The sequence below is a fragment of the Ambystoma mexicanum genome, chromosome 4p (assembly GCF_040938575.1).
Source record: "Ambystoma mexicanum isolate Mex_15411 chromosome 4p, UKY_AmexF1_1, whole genome shotgun sequence".
Taxonomy (NCBI): domain Eukaryota; kingdom Metazoa; phylum Chordata; class Amphibia; order Caudata; family Ambystomatidae; genus Ambystoma; species Ambystoma mexicanum.
In genome coordinates this window covers 102,599,847-102,618,701 of record NC_090927.1, presented here as the reverse complement: position 1 = coordinate 102,618,701, position 18,855 = coordinate 102,599,847, and the positions used below count along the sequence as shown (strand labels likewise).

General features: G+C 50.4%; 1 protein-coding gene across 2 annotated transcripts in view; it reads left to right on the top strand.

Moving 5' to 3' along the window:
- The window catches only part of PPM1G (protein phosphatase, Mg2+/Mn2+ dependent 1G), a 457,550-nt gene that overhangs the window by 231,363 nt on the left and 207,332 nt on the right, over nucleotides 1-18,855 (top strand). For both annotated transcript variants that reach the window (XM_069605461.1, XM_069605462.1), the window contains exon 6: nucleotides 9,912-10,055. In XM_069605461.1, coding sequence (XP_069461562.1) covers nucleotides 9,912-10,055 — 144 coding nt within the window. The remainder of the gene's footprint in view (nucleotides 1-9,911; nucleotides 10,056-18,855) is intronic.

Below are 18,855 nucleotides of genomic sequence, written 5' to 3'. Positions count from 1 at the left end.
GTAACCACAAGCAGTTACTGACACAAATTACCACCATCATAGTCACAGTAACTAGCAAGGTAGTGAACCAGGTGAGCTGTGAACACTGGCATTGTGAAGAACTGGATAAAGGCAAGGGGAAGGAAGACATACCCCCTGGTACTAAAACATTGTGAAAGGATTCAAGAGCAGGGAATCGTTATCTTGGCATTTTGAAGGGCCTGATAAAGGCCAGGCGAAGGAAGACAACTTGTCCTGGCACTAAAGACCACTGAGAAACCTGATTAAGTTCAGGTGGGAGAGTCCTCTCCCAACACTGTAACGATGCAAGAGTGTTGTTCTACATGCCTTGCTGGAACCCCAACCCAAGGAGCCTTTTTAGATTTTTGATATCTTTTGTGAACAACTTGTTTGCATCACCCACAGTTGAACTTTGGTCTGTCTTCCAGAAGAAGGGAGCCATTCTCCTGCACCAAGAAGACGTCCTCTTTCTTGGGTTTATAGTGTAGGGGCTGGAATTAGGTTTTGGACACAGGAGAGTGGACTCTTTGCTTTAGACTTACATTCTGACAGTTTCATTGGTATTAGTTGAGGCAGGGAAACTCCAGTTAGAACTAGGGTCAAACGGGGGTTTCCTCTCATTTCCTCACTAAAGTCTATAGCCAAAAGCATACCACCTGTGTGCTGGTCTCCTACTTCTACTCCTTCACACTTACCACAACTCTATTGGCGAATCCACCCACAAATAGCTATGCGTCACACTGCTCCCCCACACCACCTCCCCCCGCACTCTCTAATCTACCCCAACTGCCACCAAGGCATAGCACCTGGGAGTGCTTACAAAAAACAAATCTTCCGTTTAATGTGCAACATGATATAAAAAAGGAATTGGTGAGTCAAATGGACAAATGAAGCCTAGCAGTTAAGTTCCCTGACTTTAGAACTGGAATAACCATGTTCTAATCAATTTGTCAAACTTTGTCATCTGTAAATCGCTGAACCGTGAAATCAACTCCTTCTGTCTCATGTTCTTGGCACCACACAAACCTCCTATCCACTGGAGCTCATAATTCATTCCTAAATCTCTTATGAAATATTTGATTGCACAACATGGGTTCTATCACCTACAGTGTACTTTTCTTACACCCTAAAAATAAAAGGAGCATCGGGAGTACATGCATGGGGGGCTGCATCAGTGTGGTTTCACCAGGTTTGTTAAATGTAAAACAGGATAATCCTCCCTCTGGACTGTGGAGTATTAACTGAGTGATGTAGCTTGCAATGTATGGTAATGTTCAGCAGCATTTGGAGGCTTGGCTTCTGGCAAATGCTCTCCCAGAACTACTCAATGCAACTGAAGATCGAACTTGTAAATAAAGGTGGTGCTTTTTACTCTTGGCTTGGTGGACAGCATTTTATCCTGCTAACTTGGATTATTTCGTTTTCTTACTTGAAATTCCCTACAAAATATCTGCCCTGCATGATTGTAGGCGATTTAGTGTCTAAACGACACGCTTGGCCCTCACACCTCCACAAAACAAGAGCTATCCAATCATAAATGTGAATATTTTTTGTGGTAACTTGGGCCGTGGGCAGGCTTTTCTAGAAGGGTGTGGATGTGAAACCGTAACATCCAGCATTAATACAAGTGTTCAAAACAATGTAATGTCTAATTAAAATTATATATGAATATATACACCTTAATTTAAAAAATCAATGTACAAATGAGAACAGGGTTGAGTTTTTGATTGTGTTCAATAAAGAAAGACCGAAAGAAAGCAGGTGAAGATGCATGCATTGTGCATACTTGGCATGGAGGAAAAGGGCAATACAACACCACACTGTCGAATTCCAAAAAGGATATGCTCCTTGCTGAGAGTTGCGAAAAGGAGTCTTCTAATAGTACCTTAAGTTCTTGGTGTCAACTGCCTCGACCCAGCTGCCTTCTTGTGCACTTAGTATCTAGTTTAAATTTGGCGAGTCACGGGGAGGAGACTTCAAGCATGGTTCAAAGACTTGCTGTGGTTCAACAGCGCTCTAATGAAGCGGGCCAAAGGGGCATCTAGGGTCAGTTTTATTGTCAATCATGGGTCGAAGACTGAAGTTGCTGATGGCTGGCGACAATTGGTTAAGACGCCGTGGGTCAATCTGCTCACTGTGGCACTGCATCTGTGTCGAGGCAGTGACTAGTTTAGTTTGGGCGGTGCTGCTGCAGACTTGTTTGAAGATGCAGCGACAGCAGTTTGAAAATCAGAGTTCCAAAAGCAGCAAGTGATTTTTGAAGGCTATCTAACGTGTTTGGGTGACTCCATAAAGTGTTTTGACTGTGAATAGGGATCCCAGCTGTTCTGGCACTCAGGATGCTGAGTCCCAAAGTGGGGGGCTGGCAAACATGTGCAGAGTTCCTTCACCACCTGTGACGTCCTAGGGGTACGGGTGTAGCTGGCTGAAGAAGGGCCTGTTCCAGCAGTAGGTCACCCAGTGTGACCGGGGAGTGGTTTGGGAGTAGAGTCTGACTCTCCCTTGCAACGCTTAACATCACTGTCGGAGGGCTCTTGAAAGTTCAACGCTCCCAAGAAGTCCATCATTCTTGTCAAGGAAGGAAACTGAGGGAGTGGGATAACCCCCCTAACCCCTCCCCACCCCTCCTCCACCTTGGAGGCAAAAGTCCACAGGAGATTGGCCAAAAGCAAGCCTTCTTTAAGGGGCCCTTGTGACATGTAGTTCTTGCATCATACATTTAAGTGCTTTGTGCTAAAGTAAGTGGAGGAGACAAGAAGTATAGAGAAATATGATGGCATCCTTCCCCCGACTGTGATGAGCCTCCTCTCACTTCACTAACCCCACTCCCTTCTCAGACCCATAGCATCAAAGGCTCTTTGGTATGCCACACACTGGTGTGAGACAAGCCATTTTGTTTACGGTATGCCCTTTGATTCTGGTTTCTCAGGATACATCTGCTGAGGAGCTGTCCTGCTGGCTGAAACAGGCTGTTTGACTAGAATACATTGAACCCTTCCACAGATTACGTGCTCTCTGTGATGACGTGTAAGATTCAAATCTGATGTGGCTTTAATAATTGAGGTCAGCTACCAGCAGCCATACCACAAACTCCAGTATGGCTTATTGTTGGGGAGAATCCAAATTTCTGTGATAATTCCCTTCAACCTTCGAGAACCCCAGCTATTTTGCTGGACTTTTTAATTTTAACCCTGAAGTGAGACAGACCTATTCCTCAGTCTCATCGATTTTGAACTGATTTGGATTGTTGGAGTCTGAAAAACTCCATAGGCATCTACTTTGTACTGCAGGCTGAATCCTCAGCTGCAGTACAGCACCCATAGGTGACCATTTTGTCAAAATGGCCCTGTCTTCTTTTTAGCTATTTTCTGTTTGAGGTCTTCCTTGGGTTTTACTCTGTACGTTGAGCCAGGTTTGAGCCCTTTGTTCGTTTTGCCTTTTGGCGGGCTTGAGCCCTGAAGCCCGCCTCTGGCTCCAGTGTGTCTGGAAAGGCGGGATGTGAGGGATGGTCCCGAAACTCCCCTGTCCTCTTCTTTAGAAACGCCTGACTGCACCCAGGCCTGATTGGCTGGCTGGCTGTCCTCCACCCTGCTGTGATTGACAGCCTATGCTGTGCATGAATGGGAGAAACCTGCTTAAAAGGTGGGGGTTTTGGGACAAAGGCAGTCTACCACTGGGAGAAATGCCCAACAAAGAAACCGTGAACGAAGATCGCTGCATCCTCCTAGACTTTTGAATTGCCTGGTGAAACCCTGCTGCTGTGCTGAAACTCCTTCAATTTGATAGAGAAGCACTGGAAGGGGCAACTTCTTCCCTTGGGTTAGTGGGACCAACTAACCCAGAGACAAACTCCACTGGACCATCTTCCCTTATTGGCTGTACTTCGCTGCTGCAAAACCCGAGTGCCATGGGTTGAGAAATACGTTTTAGAGTGCAATGTTTGAAATCCACCCAGAAGCTGCAGTAGTCTCTAAAGGACCCTCCAGAAGCAGGATGGCCGGAGCTAGAGTCCCCTCACCAGTGTGAAGGAAGCCCAACCGGTATCTGTGATCCACAAGTGTTTAGTAAGCGCTGAAACCACAAAGTGCTGCTTAACTGAAAAGAGCCTTTAGCTGCCGACAACCTCCCAACTACCGCTGCAGGAGCCATCCAGACGTCGTCCTTGTCCCCACGAGTGAGGCACAGGTACACTGTTTCTGCACCACTGTATGAGGACAAACATGCTCGACCACTTCAAACCAGAGGTACTATTTAGGCTTTGCGGTTTTATTCTCATTTGGGAATTGCAGTGGCTTTCTTGGAGAGTTTTTATTACAACTCTCCTTTCACAGGCTTAACAGCTTCTGACCCTACAGGTAATTTTCTAAAACTCTAACTTTGCAAGACTTTGATTCTAAGAAGTGCCTCAGCTCCATAGACTGTTTCAAATTGACTTTGGCTGTCCTGGCTCTGTGCAGACTCTTCCTGTCCATTGACTTTGATATTGTTTGTCTCTCAGAGGTGGTAGCTTGTTAGAGAGTTAATGCTGGGAAAGGCTTGTCTAGATTTCTTTGGAAGGTTTAAGTTTCCTCACATACTGAGAACCTGCTAAACCTTTTCACAACCTCAGTCTACAAAACATACTAGTTAGATATATAAATGCCATTACTGTCCTTGTGATTGAAGTCGCCTCATGGTGTCGGAATTGTGTAAATATATCCAAAGATTATCCACTAATTTGTTTTGATTCTGAACATTTTTATAGTGTTTGTTTCATGAATTGCCTTTTTAAAGAACGCTTATTTAAAAATTGATAGTTAAATAAATAACTGATAGAAACCTTGGGTGTTACTTGGCTACTTGTATTAATGAATTTAATTTCTACAGCTTACATTTACCTCTTGAGATAGGCCTTGCTGCTCAGTCACACTACCAATGTGTGTAGTACAGACCTATACCAAAAGGTGGGTTACCTAATACCAAACAAGTGTTGTGAAGTCTCACACGGTGTGACTGCACTAATTCTTATTCCACACTTAAGTTTAAAGAGGAAACTGTCACCAGGATAATTCATAATTATGTAGTTTCAGAGCAAAATGCAAGTTTTGAATGCAGCACCTTCCCTTCAGTGGGTAGGCACTCTCAGCAGCTGTCAAAAGGGCTCACTTATGACCTATGAACCTGCTGTGCCACTGGAGAGCAGGTGCTGCAGATCCAGGAGTTTGCTGCAGCAAGACTCATGCTACAATACTTTTTGCATGCAGCTTCACGGAAGGGGACTCAGGATGAGCACCTGAAGCCACTTCCTGGTCGTCCTCTCCCTTCCCGCCCACACCCCCCTCTGATTGGTTGCCGGCTAGTCCCTTCCTGGACTACTCGACGGCTGCTCCCCCCGCTCGCTTCTTTGTTAAGCAGAGCGGTAGCCCTGTGGGACTGCAGGCCAAGGCAAGCCCTGCCAGGCCCTCGGGGCCTCCTGTGAGTGTTGTGCATTATTGTTAATTATTGTGTAGCTGTTCGCGTTGTTGTGCCTGCTCCCCCTCCCCTTCCAGCCACTTCCTGGTCCTCTCCCTGCCCGCCCACACCCTCCTCCCCTTCCTCACTACCTTCTGCCTTATAACTGTTCCCCCCCCCCCTGGGCAGCCCCCTGCCTGGCAGCCCCCCTTCGGTTAAGGGCCCCTTAGGCAAAGGGCGGCTCCTTGGTTGCGGCTCCCTCTGTCTATAGGTGTCCGCAGGGGACGCCAGGCGCCAGTTTTCACCTTGCTTTCTCCACCTGCTCTCCCGACCCACCCAACCATACGCATTTACTGTTTTACTGTTCTGAAATGTGGTAAAATAGGGCTTGCCGCTCACTTCCTGTCCGCTTGCTCTCATCTGTTCCCCCCCCCCCCCCCACTCCCTCCTATTCCATGGTGCTCTCTATCTCGCCTATCTTTAACTGCTTCTCCATTGACTCTCCTGCTCTCCTCACTAAATCTGGTAGGAAGAAGTTTAAAAAGGGCATCCTGGTCTTCAACCCAGGCCTCCCTATCGCTGACACCTACACCAGTGCCTCCTCCAAGGAAACTCTCACTGACATCCCCTTTTTCGTGCCTTCGCCTGACCTATGGACCCTTCATATGGTCTCTGTGCTCTCCTTTCTCCTTCTCCCATTAATGGTGGCACCCGTTGGATGTCCTCTTGGCCCCCTTCCACTCCTCTAAGGCCATCAATGTCTACGCTAATGGGACCGTCTTGGTCCAAGGCCCTCAGGCCAACCTTCACCTCTTTGATAGACGCTTCCACGCCTCATCAACTTCCTTTCCTCTCTTGCTGTCCCCCTCCTCTGTCCTCCGCTACCCTGCCCCCTCTCGTGCTCCTTCACCTCAGCAGGGCGTACCTCTGATCTGTACCCCTCCCCGGAAGTCCTTCAAGGTTGGCAACCTTCTCCACGTTGCCACTCTTAACTCTCGCTCTGCCATCACATTCCTCTGATAACTGTTGCCTTCTTGAAGAACTGGACCTTGACGTCGGTCTCACTGAGACATGGTTCACGGCCAGCTCTGTCACCGGCTTTGACACACTTTTGACGGTTACAAGATCCTCTCCGTGCCCAGGCCCAACTGTGCTGGGCAGGGTATGGCCCTTATCTTCCCTGAGTGGATTCCTGCCACTGTCACTCCTATGCAGACCTACTCCTCTCTTGAATGCCTTGTCTGCCGACTCTCTCTCTCTCCCCCCTAGCCATTCTCTTACCGTGGCTGCGATCTATCGGCAACCTGGTCAAATTTCCTCCTTCCTCTCGAGTGGGTGGACCTCTCCTCCTCACTCCTGTCCTCAACCACTCAACTCCTCTTCATTGGAAACTTCAACATTCACCTTGATGCCTCCTGTCCCCCCCTCTGGACTCTTTCGTGACCTCTGCGACTCACTCTCTATTCTCCCGTCTGGTCCGACTCATTCTGCAGGGCACACTCTTGATGCTCTGATCTCTTCTGACCTTCTCCTCTGTCCCTCTCTCCACTCCTCTCCTGGAGTGATCACTTTCTCCTATCCTCCCACCTCGCCTTCCCTACCCCACAGGCAAAGCCACCCTAATCACTGCCACCCTCCTTCTCGGTCATCCGACCCATGAAGCGCATGTCAGTGGAGGCTTTCGCTGCCACCTTCTCGACCCTACTGCCCCTTCGGCTGACTCCCACCCGACGAAGCCCTCTCAGCCGAACTCTTTAAAATCTGCAAGGAGCTGGCCAACCGTGCTGCAGTCTCTACCTCTCCTGTCCCCGCCCAGGCCCTCTGCACGGCACTGGCCTCATTTCATCTCTAAAACTTAGAACATCCTGTCCTCACTCACCTCCCATCACCTCCCTCCCTCTATTCCCGGCTCTTCCTCTGGCCCTTCTGCAGCCACCCCTCCTCCCTCCTTCTCTGCCGTTCCCCTTTTCTCCGCTGACGAGGTTTCCAGACAAGTCCAATCTATGAAAGTCTCGTCAAAACAGGTTCACCCCTGTTCCTCAAACTATCAAGGACCACATCTACTCCCTGGCTCCTGCCCTGGCTGACTTTTGCAACCACTCCTTCGCCTCTGGAGTCTTTCCATCCCCCCTTAAGCACTCCCTTGTGCACCCTCTTCTTAAGAAACCCTCTTCCGACCACTTCTGCCCGGCTAACTATCGCCCAATCTCCATCACTCCCTTCCTGGGCAAGCTCCTGGAGAAACTGGCCATCTCCCAGCTTAATCTCCATGCTGAATCTGTTGGTAGTCTTCATGACCATCAGTCTGGCTTTAGAGCTGCCAGAAGCTGCTCTCCTGAACATCCGTGAGGACCTGCTCTCGAATCTTGACTCCAACACTCCGTGTGTTCTCATTTTGCTCGATCTCTCTTCTGCCTTTGACACTGTCAACCATGCCATCCTGGTTAACCGTCTCCGTGATAACCTGGGTATCACTGGTCAGGCTCTGGCGTGGCTGACCTCTTTCCTCTCCAATCGACCCTCCCAGGTCCAACTGGGGTCCTTCCTCTCTGACATCTTTTTCTCTACCTGTGATGTCCCCCAGGGATCTAACCTCTCTCCCTGGCTGTTCAACCAGTATCTGGCACTCCTTGCCCACTGCATCGCCGCTCTCTGCCCTAACTTTCAGTGCTATGCGGATGATACCCAGCTCATTTTCAGGCTACCCTTGGCCGCCTCCTCTCCTTCCCTCATCTTTGACTGTCTTTCTGCTATCCAGGAATGGTGTGCCGCCAATGACCTCTGCCTTAATCTCAGTAAGACTGAGATTCTACTCATCGGCACACCCACTCCCTCCTTCCCTGCAGCTCTGGCTGGCCTCTCTTGGCTCTTTTCCTGCAAGGCAGTAAAGCTCGTGGTCATCTTCGACTCCACACTCTCATTCTCTCCTCACATATCTGACGTCTCTAAGAAGTCACACTACCAGCTGCACCTCCTCAGAGGTATTCTTCCTTTCCTCTCCTTCCCCCAGAAGCTCATGGTCTCCCGAGCCCTGGTTCTTTCGAAGCTGGACTACTGTAACAGCCTCTATCTTAATATGCCTGCCTCTACTCTCTGCCCTCTGCAATTTATCCAGAACAGGACTGCGAGACTTGTCCTTGGCCTCAAGCCCAGGGACCGTATCTCTCAGGACTGAAATCTCTGCACTGGCTCCCATTGGCTGCGAGGATTAAGTTCAAAGCCATCTGCATTGTCCACAAGGCCGCCTGGGGCCTAAAATACCTTCAACTCTCTCCCCCTAAATATCTTGCTTCTCGAGCTCTTCGCTCATCCGTCTCAAACTCCCTCAGGGTCAGCCGCTTCTCCAAGCAATGAGTTGGGGGTAGATCTCTCTCCGCGGCAGGGGCCTCCCTCTGGAACAGCCTTCCTGCCTCCCTGAAACTTGAGAACCATCTCCGGTTCCGGAAGCGCCTCAAAACCTTCCTCTTTGCTTCTGCTTTCTCTCCCCCTCTCCTGTGCTAAATTTTTGACCGAAACTGCACTGAATCTGCAACTGGGCCACTCTCACCGATCTCGGTCCTTGGCCCAGCCACACTCCACTTGCACTGCCTCCCTGGCAAACCCTGCACTGCAGGACTGTCTCTGTATCCCTACAGCCCACCTTCCCAGCACCTGTATGCACTTACCTTGCACTTGCCACCAGCTGGCCCTAGTATTTATGTTGTTCTACTTACCCTGTACTGTGCTCTCCCCCTTCCCCTTGCAGTTTTCCCTTTCCCTCCACCCATGCACTTGCGCGATCTGAATGACACCTAGCCTAGTAGGATCGTTGTCCGTCTTCCCCTTGTTCCCCCCCTGCCTCGTCGCGCCTTGAAACACTTGTGTATAGGCGCGTTACAAATGCCATATCATATCCATAGCAGACCACCCTTTCTGAGATGGAATCACCAACATTTTTATCAGTTAAACATCAAGTCCAGGACTTCTCTGCCTTTCAGATGGCGATTACCCAAACTTGCCCCTTAAGCAAATTGTTAAATCATATGGGTTATTTCCTGTTGGTATCAGAATCCTTTTAGTATATGGATCTATTGGGTGCAGAGGAAGATTGGAGATGTGATCCAGACAATATTTTTGTGGAATTGGTTGATTGTTAGGAAAAGCTTTTTTCTGTGCGAGGTCTCCGGAGATAGCACATCCACCAGTGTTGGCTAGTTGAACAGTGTCACATTTCATGTCAGTGACTGCTGGTTTGTCAAAGAATCTAACTTCAGTCACCTGAGTTTGACTGCTTCCCAACACCCAGTTGCTGCAATGGTCGGGGAAAGATAAGGGCAAATGTGTGTATTCAAATTGAGTGCAGCCCCATTCATTGCCTTTCTGAAATTCCTTTCTCTGACTGGACGGCCTTAAACCTGTAGGTTTGTTTTTTCACTACAAATGACATTTAAAATGAGTAACCAATTCCAGTTCTGTATTGACAATGTGGACTTTATCACCAGGAATGCAGCGAAGAGGAGGAAGAAGAGGAGTACAGCAGTGAGGATGCTGAAAATGAAGATGAGGATGAAGATGACAGTGAAGATGGGGAGGATGAAGAGGAGGAGGAAGAGACTATGATGCCAGGGATGGAAGGGAAGGAAGAGGTACGTTTTTGCACCCTGTCATTTGTATGTCAAATTGTTGCATTTACTTGGGCAAGGATGTATCAAAGTTAAACGGATTGTGGGAATGTGTTTTCCTTTAGTGTTCTAAAGATCCCCTGAGAACGGCACAAAATGGGTCTGCACCAATAGCTATGCAAAGGACTTGAGAAATCGGATTATAAAATATACAATAAAAAAATTATAAATGCCCAGTCGAATGTAGAACGCTTCAAAATTCTGTCTGAATTCCAAGATTCTCCTTCCACCAACAGTGACTTGTCAAAAACGCTGCTTGGTGTCAAGAGCCACAATGGCTTCATGTCAAAAATAGTGTCTCATAAAGAAAACATTAGGAATATTCAAAATTCCTATAATGAACCTGTTTTTTTGGAAAACACTCCCAATATATCTGCAGATGAGTCCAATAACATCCCACCCGTCTGCTTTTGCCCCTATACAGAGGAACAAGTGCGCAAGATCATTCAGGATCTTAAATCCACCTCTTTCCCTGGGTTTGACTGTCCCAGTGATGTCTTTAAGGACTCTATCAAATGATTGGTGCCTTGGCTTACAAAACCTATTAACCTTTCGTTTGAGGGTGTAGTTCCATCTTCTCTCAAGGTTGCTTTGGTCACACCTTTGCTAAAAAGCCAATCTAGATCCATTGATTGCTGACAATTACAGGCCCATCACTAATAGGCCATTTATCCTTAATTTTAGATGAATTAGAATCTTTTCAAATTCAAAAACATATTGAGGAACACATCATCTTGGGCCTGCGACAGTCCAGCTACAGAGCACAGCACCAAACAGAAACCGTCATGCTTGACCTCAAGTCCACCTTGGCTGGCATGGCAGACAAAGATCATCCTGCCCTGCTGATGATCCTGGACCTCTGCGTCCTCTGATCTAGTAGATCATGCACTGCCAGTGACTAGACTCTTGAGGTCGCCCACTGTTCCACTTGCGACCTCGGACTGTTCAGGTTTGTGCTGGGGTTGATCACTCCTTTCCCGTCATCCAAACATGTGGTGGTCCCCAATGTGCCTGCTTGTCCCCGCTATTATATAGCCGGCCTCTTCTTGACCTGTTGAACACCCTGGGTGTTCGATATACCAACTACGCCGACATTACCCAGGTTGTTTTTCAGCTCTGTGGGCACTACAAGCAAGATCTTTGTGCCCTTAATGCCATCTACAAGGCCATCTGGTAGTGGATGGCTTGTAATTTACTTGTCAATTGCAAAAAGACCAAAGTTATGATTGTTGCTACCCAAGCAGGTCTGAGCAAGGTTACGCCTGAGCAGTAATTCCGCTTTCAAAACACTGGTCATATTCTTTTTTCCAAGAAGGTCAGAACCTTGGGAGTAGTTCTGGAAGAACTATCCATGAAGCCTCATGTCTTAAATCGGTTCAACATGCGTTCTCATTACAAAACGTATACACTATATTCGCTCCTTCATCACTGTTGAAAATTGTGACTTGTCTACTGCTCTAATTAACTCTAGACTCTATTATTGTAACAGCTTGTTGGTAGGTACCTCTGCTCTTAACACTGGAGCTCTTCAAGTTGCTCAAAATAATGCGGTCCCAGCGACCTTGGGTCTTGGTCATCGCACACACCTTTCCATGTCTACATTGGTTTACCATTAAACAAAGGATTACACACTAAATCCTTACACTAGCCTTCAAATGACTTTCTCATTCATGTCCGGCATATCTGTCGGATCGTGCCAAGCTTAACATCCATATCGGAAGCCTTAGTTCTTCTTTGGCACCTACATTTGTTCAACTCAGATTCAAACTGGCCCACTTTGGTGGAACCAGGTTTGACGTTCAGGCACCTTCTCTGGAATTCTCTTCCTGCCTTTATGCGTCTTATTAGCAATCTCGGTTTGTTTAAGCCATTAAAACTTATCTCTTCAACCTCAGTCCAGACTAATGCTTCTTTCAATTGTTGGCTATCTGGTATGACTTTTGCTTTTTTCGTTCTGGCTTTTGTTTTATGTGCGCACTGAGGCCCACGGGCATGTGGCACTTTATAAGAATTGAAAGAAAAAAATAAAATATAGTTCCCTCCATTTACCTTCTCAGATCAGGGTTCAAAATTGAATGGCCAGTTTGTTTTACTTTTTTTACTTCCTTGCTCCCCAAGCCCAGTCACACTTCAGGTGCCACAGAGATGACATTGTGCAAGTCGCAAATAAAAACATATCCCAGAAGGAATTATCGAAATGGGTATTTTTACAATGTGCGTCTTATGCTGAAATCTTTTAGGTACTGTGTTTTTAGAATGCAAATCTTTTGGAAGTATGCGTTAAGTGTAATCACAAAATTCTATAAACAAAGCTTATAATTTTAATTGAGCTCAGAACAAAGACCTTGGCACAGCAGCCAATTCAACTGTAAATGCCAGTGTGCACAGATTAACTAGTTATCGAGCAGTTTCTTGTTGAATCCCCTTTCTCAAAAGGTAGAAAGATCAGAGCAGAACTGGTAATGTCTTGAGCAATGCTTTTGCATGCCTCTCAATATTTCTCTGCTTCCAGCTAAGTCTTGCTGTCATGTCCTGCCATTGACCTGACACGAAGAGAAAGCACTTCATTTGACAACACCATCTCTGGCAGCAAACGGAGGTATCCGATTAAGTACCAACCAATAAAGTAAAGAACATCACATTTAATATAGAACTGAGGTGTCCATATTTCCTAAATTGCCCCTGTTGAACAGTCTGCTTTACTAACCTCGAAGTGCAACTTTTGTGGATTGGACCGCTGCACTGTAATCAGCACTTGACACTTCTTTGCCACCTTTGCACCATCAGTGGTGCCATTGCAGACCTCATTAAGTGCTGATATTAATCAGTGGATCAGCTGCTGGATAGCTGGAGACAGGACCTCACCTTGTGAGCACCTGAGCATTCAGTATTAAAAAAGCTGGACATTCCAAAACTGTGGTTCAAAGCACTCCGCTTTAGTATAAAAGTCTGAGTTATAAAATCTGCCTCCTATCATGGTTCCATACTTAACCATTGGGCGACCATGCAATTCATGACAATATCTTGGTCGACCTACCAGATAGCCGGGCAGTCTCCGCCAGGATGTCCAAAGTGACTTAAACCTGGTTCACTCTATTATCCTAAGGTACCTCAGCATATAAAGTTCCTAGTTGAATTGTGAATTTGTGGTTCACCCTAACAAGTACTTTCTGAACTTGTAACTTGAAAGATCAGTGTTCCTTTAACATGATAGAAAGTATATATCGAGGGGATTGGTTCCTCCGACGGATTCCACATCTGACAGGTAATCACCACAGCTGTGCTGCTTTGGAATTTTTTTTCCGGCTCCTGCGTCGTCGACATCTATACGCTGTCCTCAAGAGCCTCTGTTGAGCCGATGTACCGGATGTTAGAAGTAGGACGCACGACGCCCGTAGCCTCAGTTCCGTTTTTTCTGTGAACGTGTTCACCCCGGAGATCTCAGCACGCCTCAGTTCTTCTGTTCTGTCGGTTCTTCGTACTTGGTGTTTTGTGAACATATCATGTCTTCGTCTTCTTCTAACCCGCGGTTGGGATTCAAGAAGTGTCGGGACTGCAGTTCTAAGATGTCACTTAAAGACCTGCACGACGTCTGCCTCTGGTGCCTCAGTGAGGACCACGCCACCGATGACTGACGATTGCCAGTTGTTAATGTCAAAGGCCTTGCGGGAGCGGAAGAAGCTTTCTGTAGGTAGGGTTTCCAAACCCCAAAAGTCGAAATCCGCTGGGCTTTCGACAGACTATTCGAGGGTGGACTCTGCGTCGTCGGCGTAAGTCCAGGGGGGGGGGGGGGGTCTCTGTCCCGGAGTGGTTCACGCCATTCCTCTGCCTCCTCGAGGCACTCGTGGAAGCGCCGTCACTGGTCACCTTCCCTGTCTGAGGACTCCGACAGACAGTGGGTAGCTTGCCCTACCAAGCATTCCTCTCCTGCGGAATGGGACTCATTTCGTAAGGAAATCATGGCGATTTTGGAGTCGTAGGGCTGTTCCGTCCACGCCTTGGAGAGTAGCCGGCAAGGAACACACTAGGGCCACCGTTCACACGCCTTCGGGCTCGGGCGGTCAGTGAGATCACCAGGAACCTTCGGTGTATTGTATTGCTCTAGCCATGCCCGCTCCAAGTCCCGGTCCTTGACGCCCTCAAGTCCGGTGGAGCCTGTGAGGTCTTCTAAGACATCAGCGCCATGTTCATCGGGACTCTCTCGAGGCTCCGCCTCAGAGGAAGTCATCAAGGCCGTCGAAAGACCCACTCGGGGCACCGCCCTCGAGGCCTGTGTTGAATCCATCGGCGCCATGCTAGACGCCGATTCTGTCTACGCCTTTTGTGGAGGCTGTACCGGAGGTACCCTGTGCATCGGTGGAAACTCAGAGGAAGGCCCTGAAGAAGTCAGTTAGGCATGTATTTGAGCCTTTTTCTGTGCCCTCATCCAGGGATTTATTCCAGCCTCTGGATTATAACAGCTGGTCCATGGCGGCGAGCACCGTGATGTGCAGATTTGCATGGTTGCGGAAGTCGGGGTTTGCTCCCGACGTACAAGCCCGGCTTCGCAACATGTCTTTTGATGGTGAACATCATTTTGGCATCACGGCTGACAAGAGCCTTGAGGTTGCAGACCTCCAAAGCTGCAGCGAAGTCGTTGAGTGTTGCAGTTCGCCAACCCCTGCCTTTTCGTCCTAGGGGACAGCAATGGAGGAGAGGCTCCTTTCAATACTACTCTTCCCTTGGTAAATCGAGGGGAGCTGCAAGTCAAAGGGGCCACCGTAGGAGTACCAGTGGTGGAAAACAAGGTACTGGAGGTGCCAAGGCCGCTCGGGCAGTTGCCTCTTTGCCCTCCGGCACTGCCGCAGCTGCTTCAGCTTAGTCATGACGCCATGTCCCATGGTTCTCCGATTGGGGGGGAAGGCTGGTGCAGCATCTTGTAGAATGGCGTGCCATTACTTCAGATGTGTGGTTCTGGAGATCATAGCCCACGGCTACTGTCTTCCTTTCCGGCAGAGGCTTAGCGACAATCCACCAGGGAATCTCTTTGAAGAGTCCCGATCCGCTCCTTGTGCAGGAAATCGAATCCCTGCTGGAGAAAGGCGCCATATAACTGGTGCCTGTAGCAGGGAGGAACAAAGGATGGTATTCCCCATATTTTTTTGATCCCGAAAAAAGACTGGGATTGAGACCATCATGGACTTGCGTGGTTTGAACAAGCGCCTCAGGAAGGACAAGTTCAAAATGGTTACTCTCTCAAGTTCTCCAGGCCCTTCAGACCTCCAAAGCTGCAGCGAAGTCGTTGAGTGTTGCAGTTCGCCAACCCCTGCCTTTTCGTCCTAGGGGACAGGCCCTCAAGGATGCTTACTTCCATGTGCCGATTCATCCCAAGCACAAGAAATAACTGAGGTTTGCGACTCGCATTTTCAGTTTCGGGTCCTGCCGTTCGTATTGACCTCCGTCATGAGGGTCATCACCAAGCTCATGGTGGTGGCGGTAGCGTATCTCAGGAAAGCGGGGATTCACGTCTACCCCTACCTGGACGATTGGTTGATCAGTGCGCGCTCTCCCGAACAAGTCCTGGATCATCTGTCGTCACCTGCCACTCCCTTCACAGGCTGGGCTTCTTGCTCAACTTGAAGTCCCACTTGACACTGACTCGGTGGCTCCAGTACATCGGAGCAGTGCTCGACACATCCCTGGGGCAGTGTTCGCCTCCCCAGGTGAGTGCACATCACCAGTTTCGACATGCCCAGAGTTTTCCCGGCGTTCGAGTTCTTGAGGTTGCTTGGCCTCATGGCGTCCTGCATTCTTCTGGTGCCAGAGGCCAGGTTGTGGATGAGATCTCTGCAATGGGCTCTCAAGCTGCAGTGGTTGCAGTCCTCCGGCAGGATGGCTGACCCGGTTCAGGTGCCGCCCTTCTCCAGCATGGGGTCTGGCATGGATTCACATGCTCATGAATATTCCCCGTCGTCAGGCTGGGAATCCTCGGTAAAGAAAAAACCAGTATCAGTTTCGTTTCTGATCTGTCTTTCGTAGTAATAACCAATCACTGGTCTCTGCGTCATACTGACCACAGCCAATGACTGCCCTCTACCTAAGCACCGCCTCTGGCAGCCATCTTCAGATTTTTACCGCACGTTCATGTGTTGGGATCCTCGTGCTATTGCTCTCGAGCGTTAGTGCTATTTTTTCGCGCTTTTTCACAAAAACTTCGATTCTTTCGGTCAAAAGAGCCTCAAGCTCCACCGATCCTACATCCGATCAACGGGGACCCGTGTCGGATTCATCTGTGCCCCTCAAGGGTGAAGATTTCGTCGAGCTACACTTCGGAGGACTCCAGAAGCTTCTCAGGCCCGGTCTCGGAGATGGCCCAGGAGAAGGGAAGCTCGACGCCCGGAAAGCTGTTCAGGGCCTGCCCTGGATGCCAGCTGCAGAACGTCTTCAAGGAGGACGAACACTCTTTCTGCCTTTACTGCCTTCATGGGGACAAGACGCACGTGGAGAAGGACTGTGCGTTTTGCGGCAACATGTCGGAACGGACCATGAAGGACCGCCATCAACGTCTCGCCAGCTGGCTGGAGGGTAAGAGCCCGTCTGGCGAGAAGAAGAAGAAATCTGAGCGGTCTTCTAAGACCTTTGAGGGCGCCCCGGCGACGGGGGCCCAACATAAGGCCAAGCACCGCGAGTCCGCTGGCACCGGGAGCGCCGAACGGTCGGGCTCTACGGGCGCCAGGCAGGGCGCACCCTCCCCGGCACCATCAACCACGAGCCAACGCTCTGGGTCGGGTAAGAGGAAGGCCGAGCACCCGGCGAAGCTCCTGGAGAGACCCCGGTCGAGCTCTAAGGCAGAGGAGGAGCGTGGCAGTGCCCCCTCCCTCAAGGATAAGGCGGTGAGCGCACCTAAGGTGGTGAAGGCCTTGATCCATTCGACCAAGCCCTCTATCGAAACGGTCGCGGCGGCCCTGGCCCAGCCTGTGGAGGCTGCACCAGTGGTGGCGGCCTCGGGGCCCAGAATCTCCCTGCCTCCTCAGAGGGAGTCTTCTTTCGTGCCCATCGATAGGACCCCCGTGAAACCCTCCGTGGGGAAGAAGGGGGGGCAGGGCGTCGTCGTAGATTCGGCCTCAACCTCAGAAGAGGAACTGATCGAGGTCTTAAGCCACGGCCTAGGCGTGGAACAAGACCAGCCCGTCGGAATGGGCCCCGACGCAGGTGACGACGACGACATCGTCGAGGATACCGACGGGGCCCCTGCTCGCCCGTCGGATTCCCCTCTGCCAGCGCCGCAAGACAACTCAGCGGCCATTTTGTTGGCTATACAGTCCTTATGCTCCGAGATAAGGACGAGACTACCGTTACCGACGGAGGAACCTCTCCCGTCGGGGGATCCAGAACCGGGGCCTTCTGGTGTTCCCCCTACCAAGAAAAGAAGGATTCATCCACCGCCTCCTTTTCAACCGTCGCGCCCCGTCCAGCCCTCCTCCCCGTCCACCCGAGGGGATGATACGGGGACTGACACGGCAGCGACGGGTACGGACGACGAGGCATACGACGAGGATTTTCCGTCGTCGCCTCCCACCAGGGCTTCTCCGCCCGACGAGATTGGATCGTTCCACTCAATGATCGCCAGGGCATCCGAGCTTTTCCAACTCTGCCCTGAGGAGAAGAAAAAGGAAGGCTTCCTTTACCAACGGCGCGAGACCAAGAGGAAGACGGTCCTCGCAGTGCCCCTGTTGGACGACATTTGGGATGAGGGCCTTTCCCTCCTCAAGAACCCTTCCACGACGCCAGCGAAAAGAGACCGGTACGAGAAAAAGTACCGGGTCCCGGACTCGGCCCCCCTATGCCTCCGGGCGCAGCCTACCCCGGACTCCGTCGTCTCCGCGGCAGCCAGGAAGAAAGCGGGGGGGGGGTGCGGCCTCCACGTCGACTTCCCCGCCGGACGGCGAGGGAAAGAAATTGGATGCCATGGGACGCAGAGTCATCTCGTCGGCGGCGACGACGATTAAAGCGGCCAACGCCTTGGCTATCGTGGCCCGCTACGACAGGGAACTCTGGTACAAGATAGCTCCCCTGCTGGATTTTCTGCCGGACGACAAGAGGGCGGAGGCCCTTGAGATCCTGCAGGAAGGTGAGGTGGCCTCGGACCACGCCATCACCGTGGCGACGGACATCGCCGACACTGGGTTCCGCCAGATGGGCAACGGCGTTTGCCTTCGACGTCGCGGATGGCTCAAGGCTACGGACTTTCGGCAGGACGTCCAGACCAGGGTCCTGGACATGCCCTTCGACGGGAACAACCTGTTTGGGAAGACAGTGGACGATTCCCTTCAGGCCATCAAGGCGGATACTGAGACGGCCCGGGCCCTTGGAGTACTGCAGCAACGGCGGACGCCCTTTCGGAGCGGCGGAGGCAAGGGCGCCTCCAAAGGTTCCGGCGGCGGTTTCGCTTCCTACCGTCAAGCGGCCCGCTCGTCGTCGCAAGAGGCCTACAGAGGACGAGGCAAGTCTGGCGGACCCCGCCGTCGTCGCCAAGGAGGCCAAGGCGGCAAGGCCGCGTCCAAGCAGGATTGAACCGGCCGTGGGGTCGGGCCCCCACCGAAGCACCCCGGTGGGAGGCCGGCTGGCGGGCTTCGTCAGCGTGTGGGAGTCCATCTCCACCGACCGTTGGGTGCTGGACGCCCTGGCCCGGGGCCACGCGCTCGAGTTTCAAAGAAGGTGCCCGCGCGTCCCCCCCGTGGCCAGGAAAGAACTTCACGTCCCTCAACTTCTCCTGGAGGTAAAG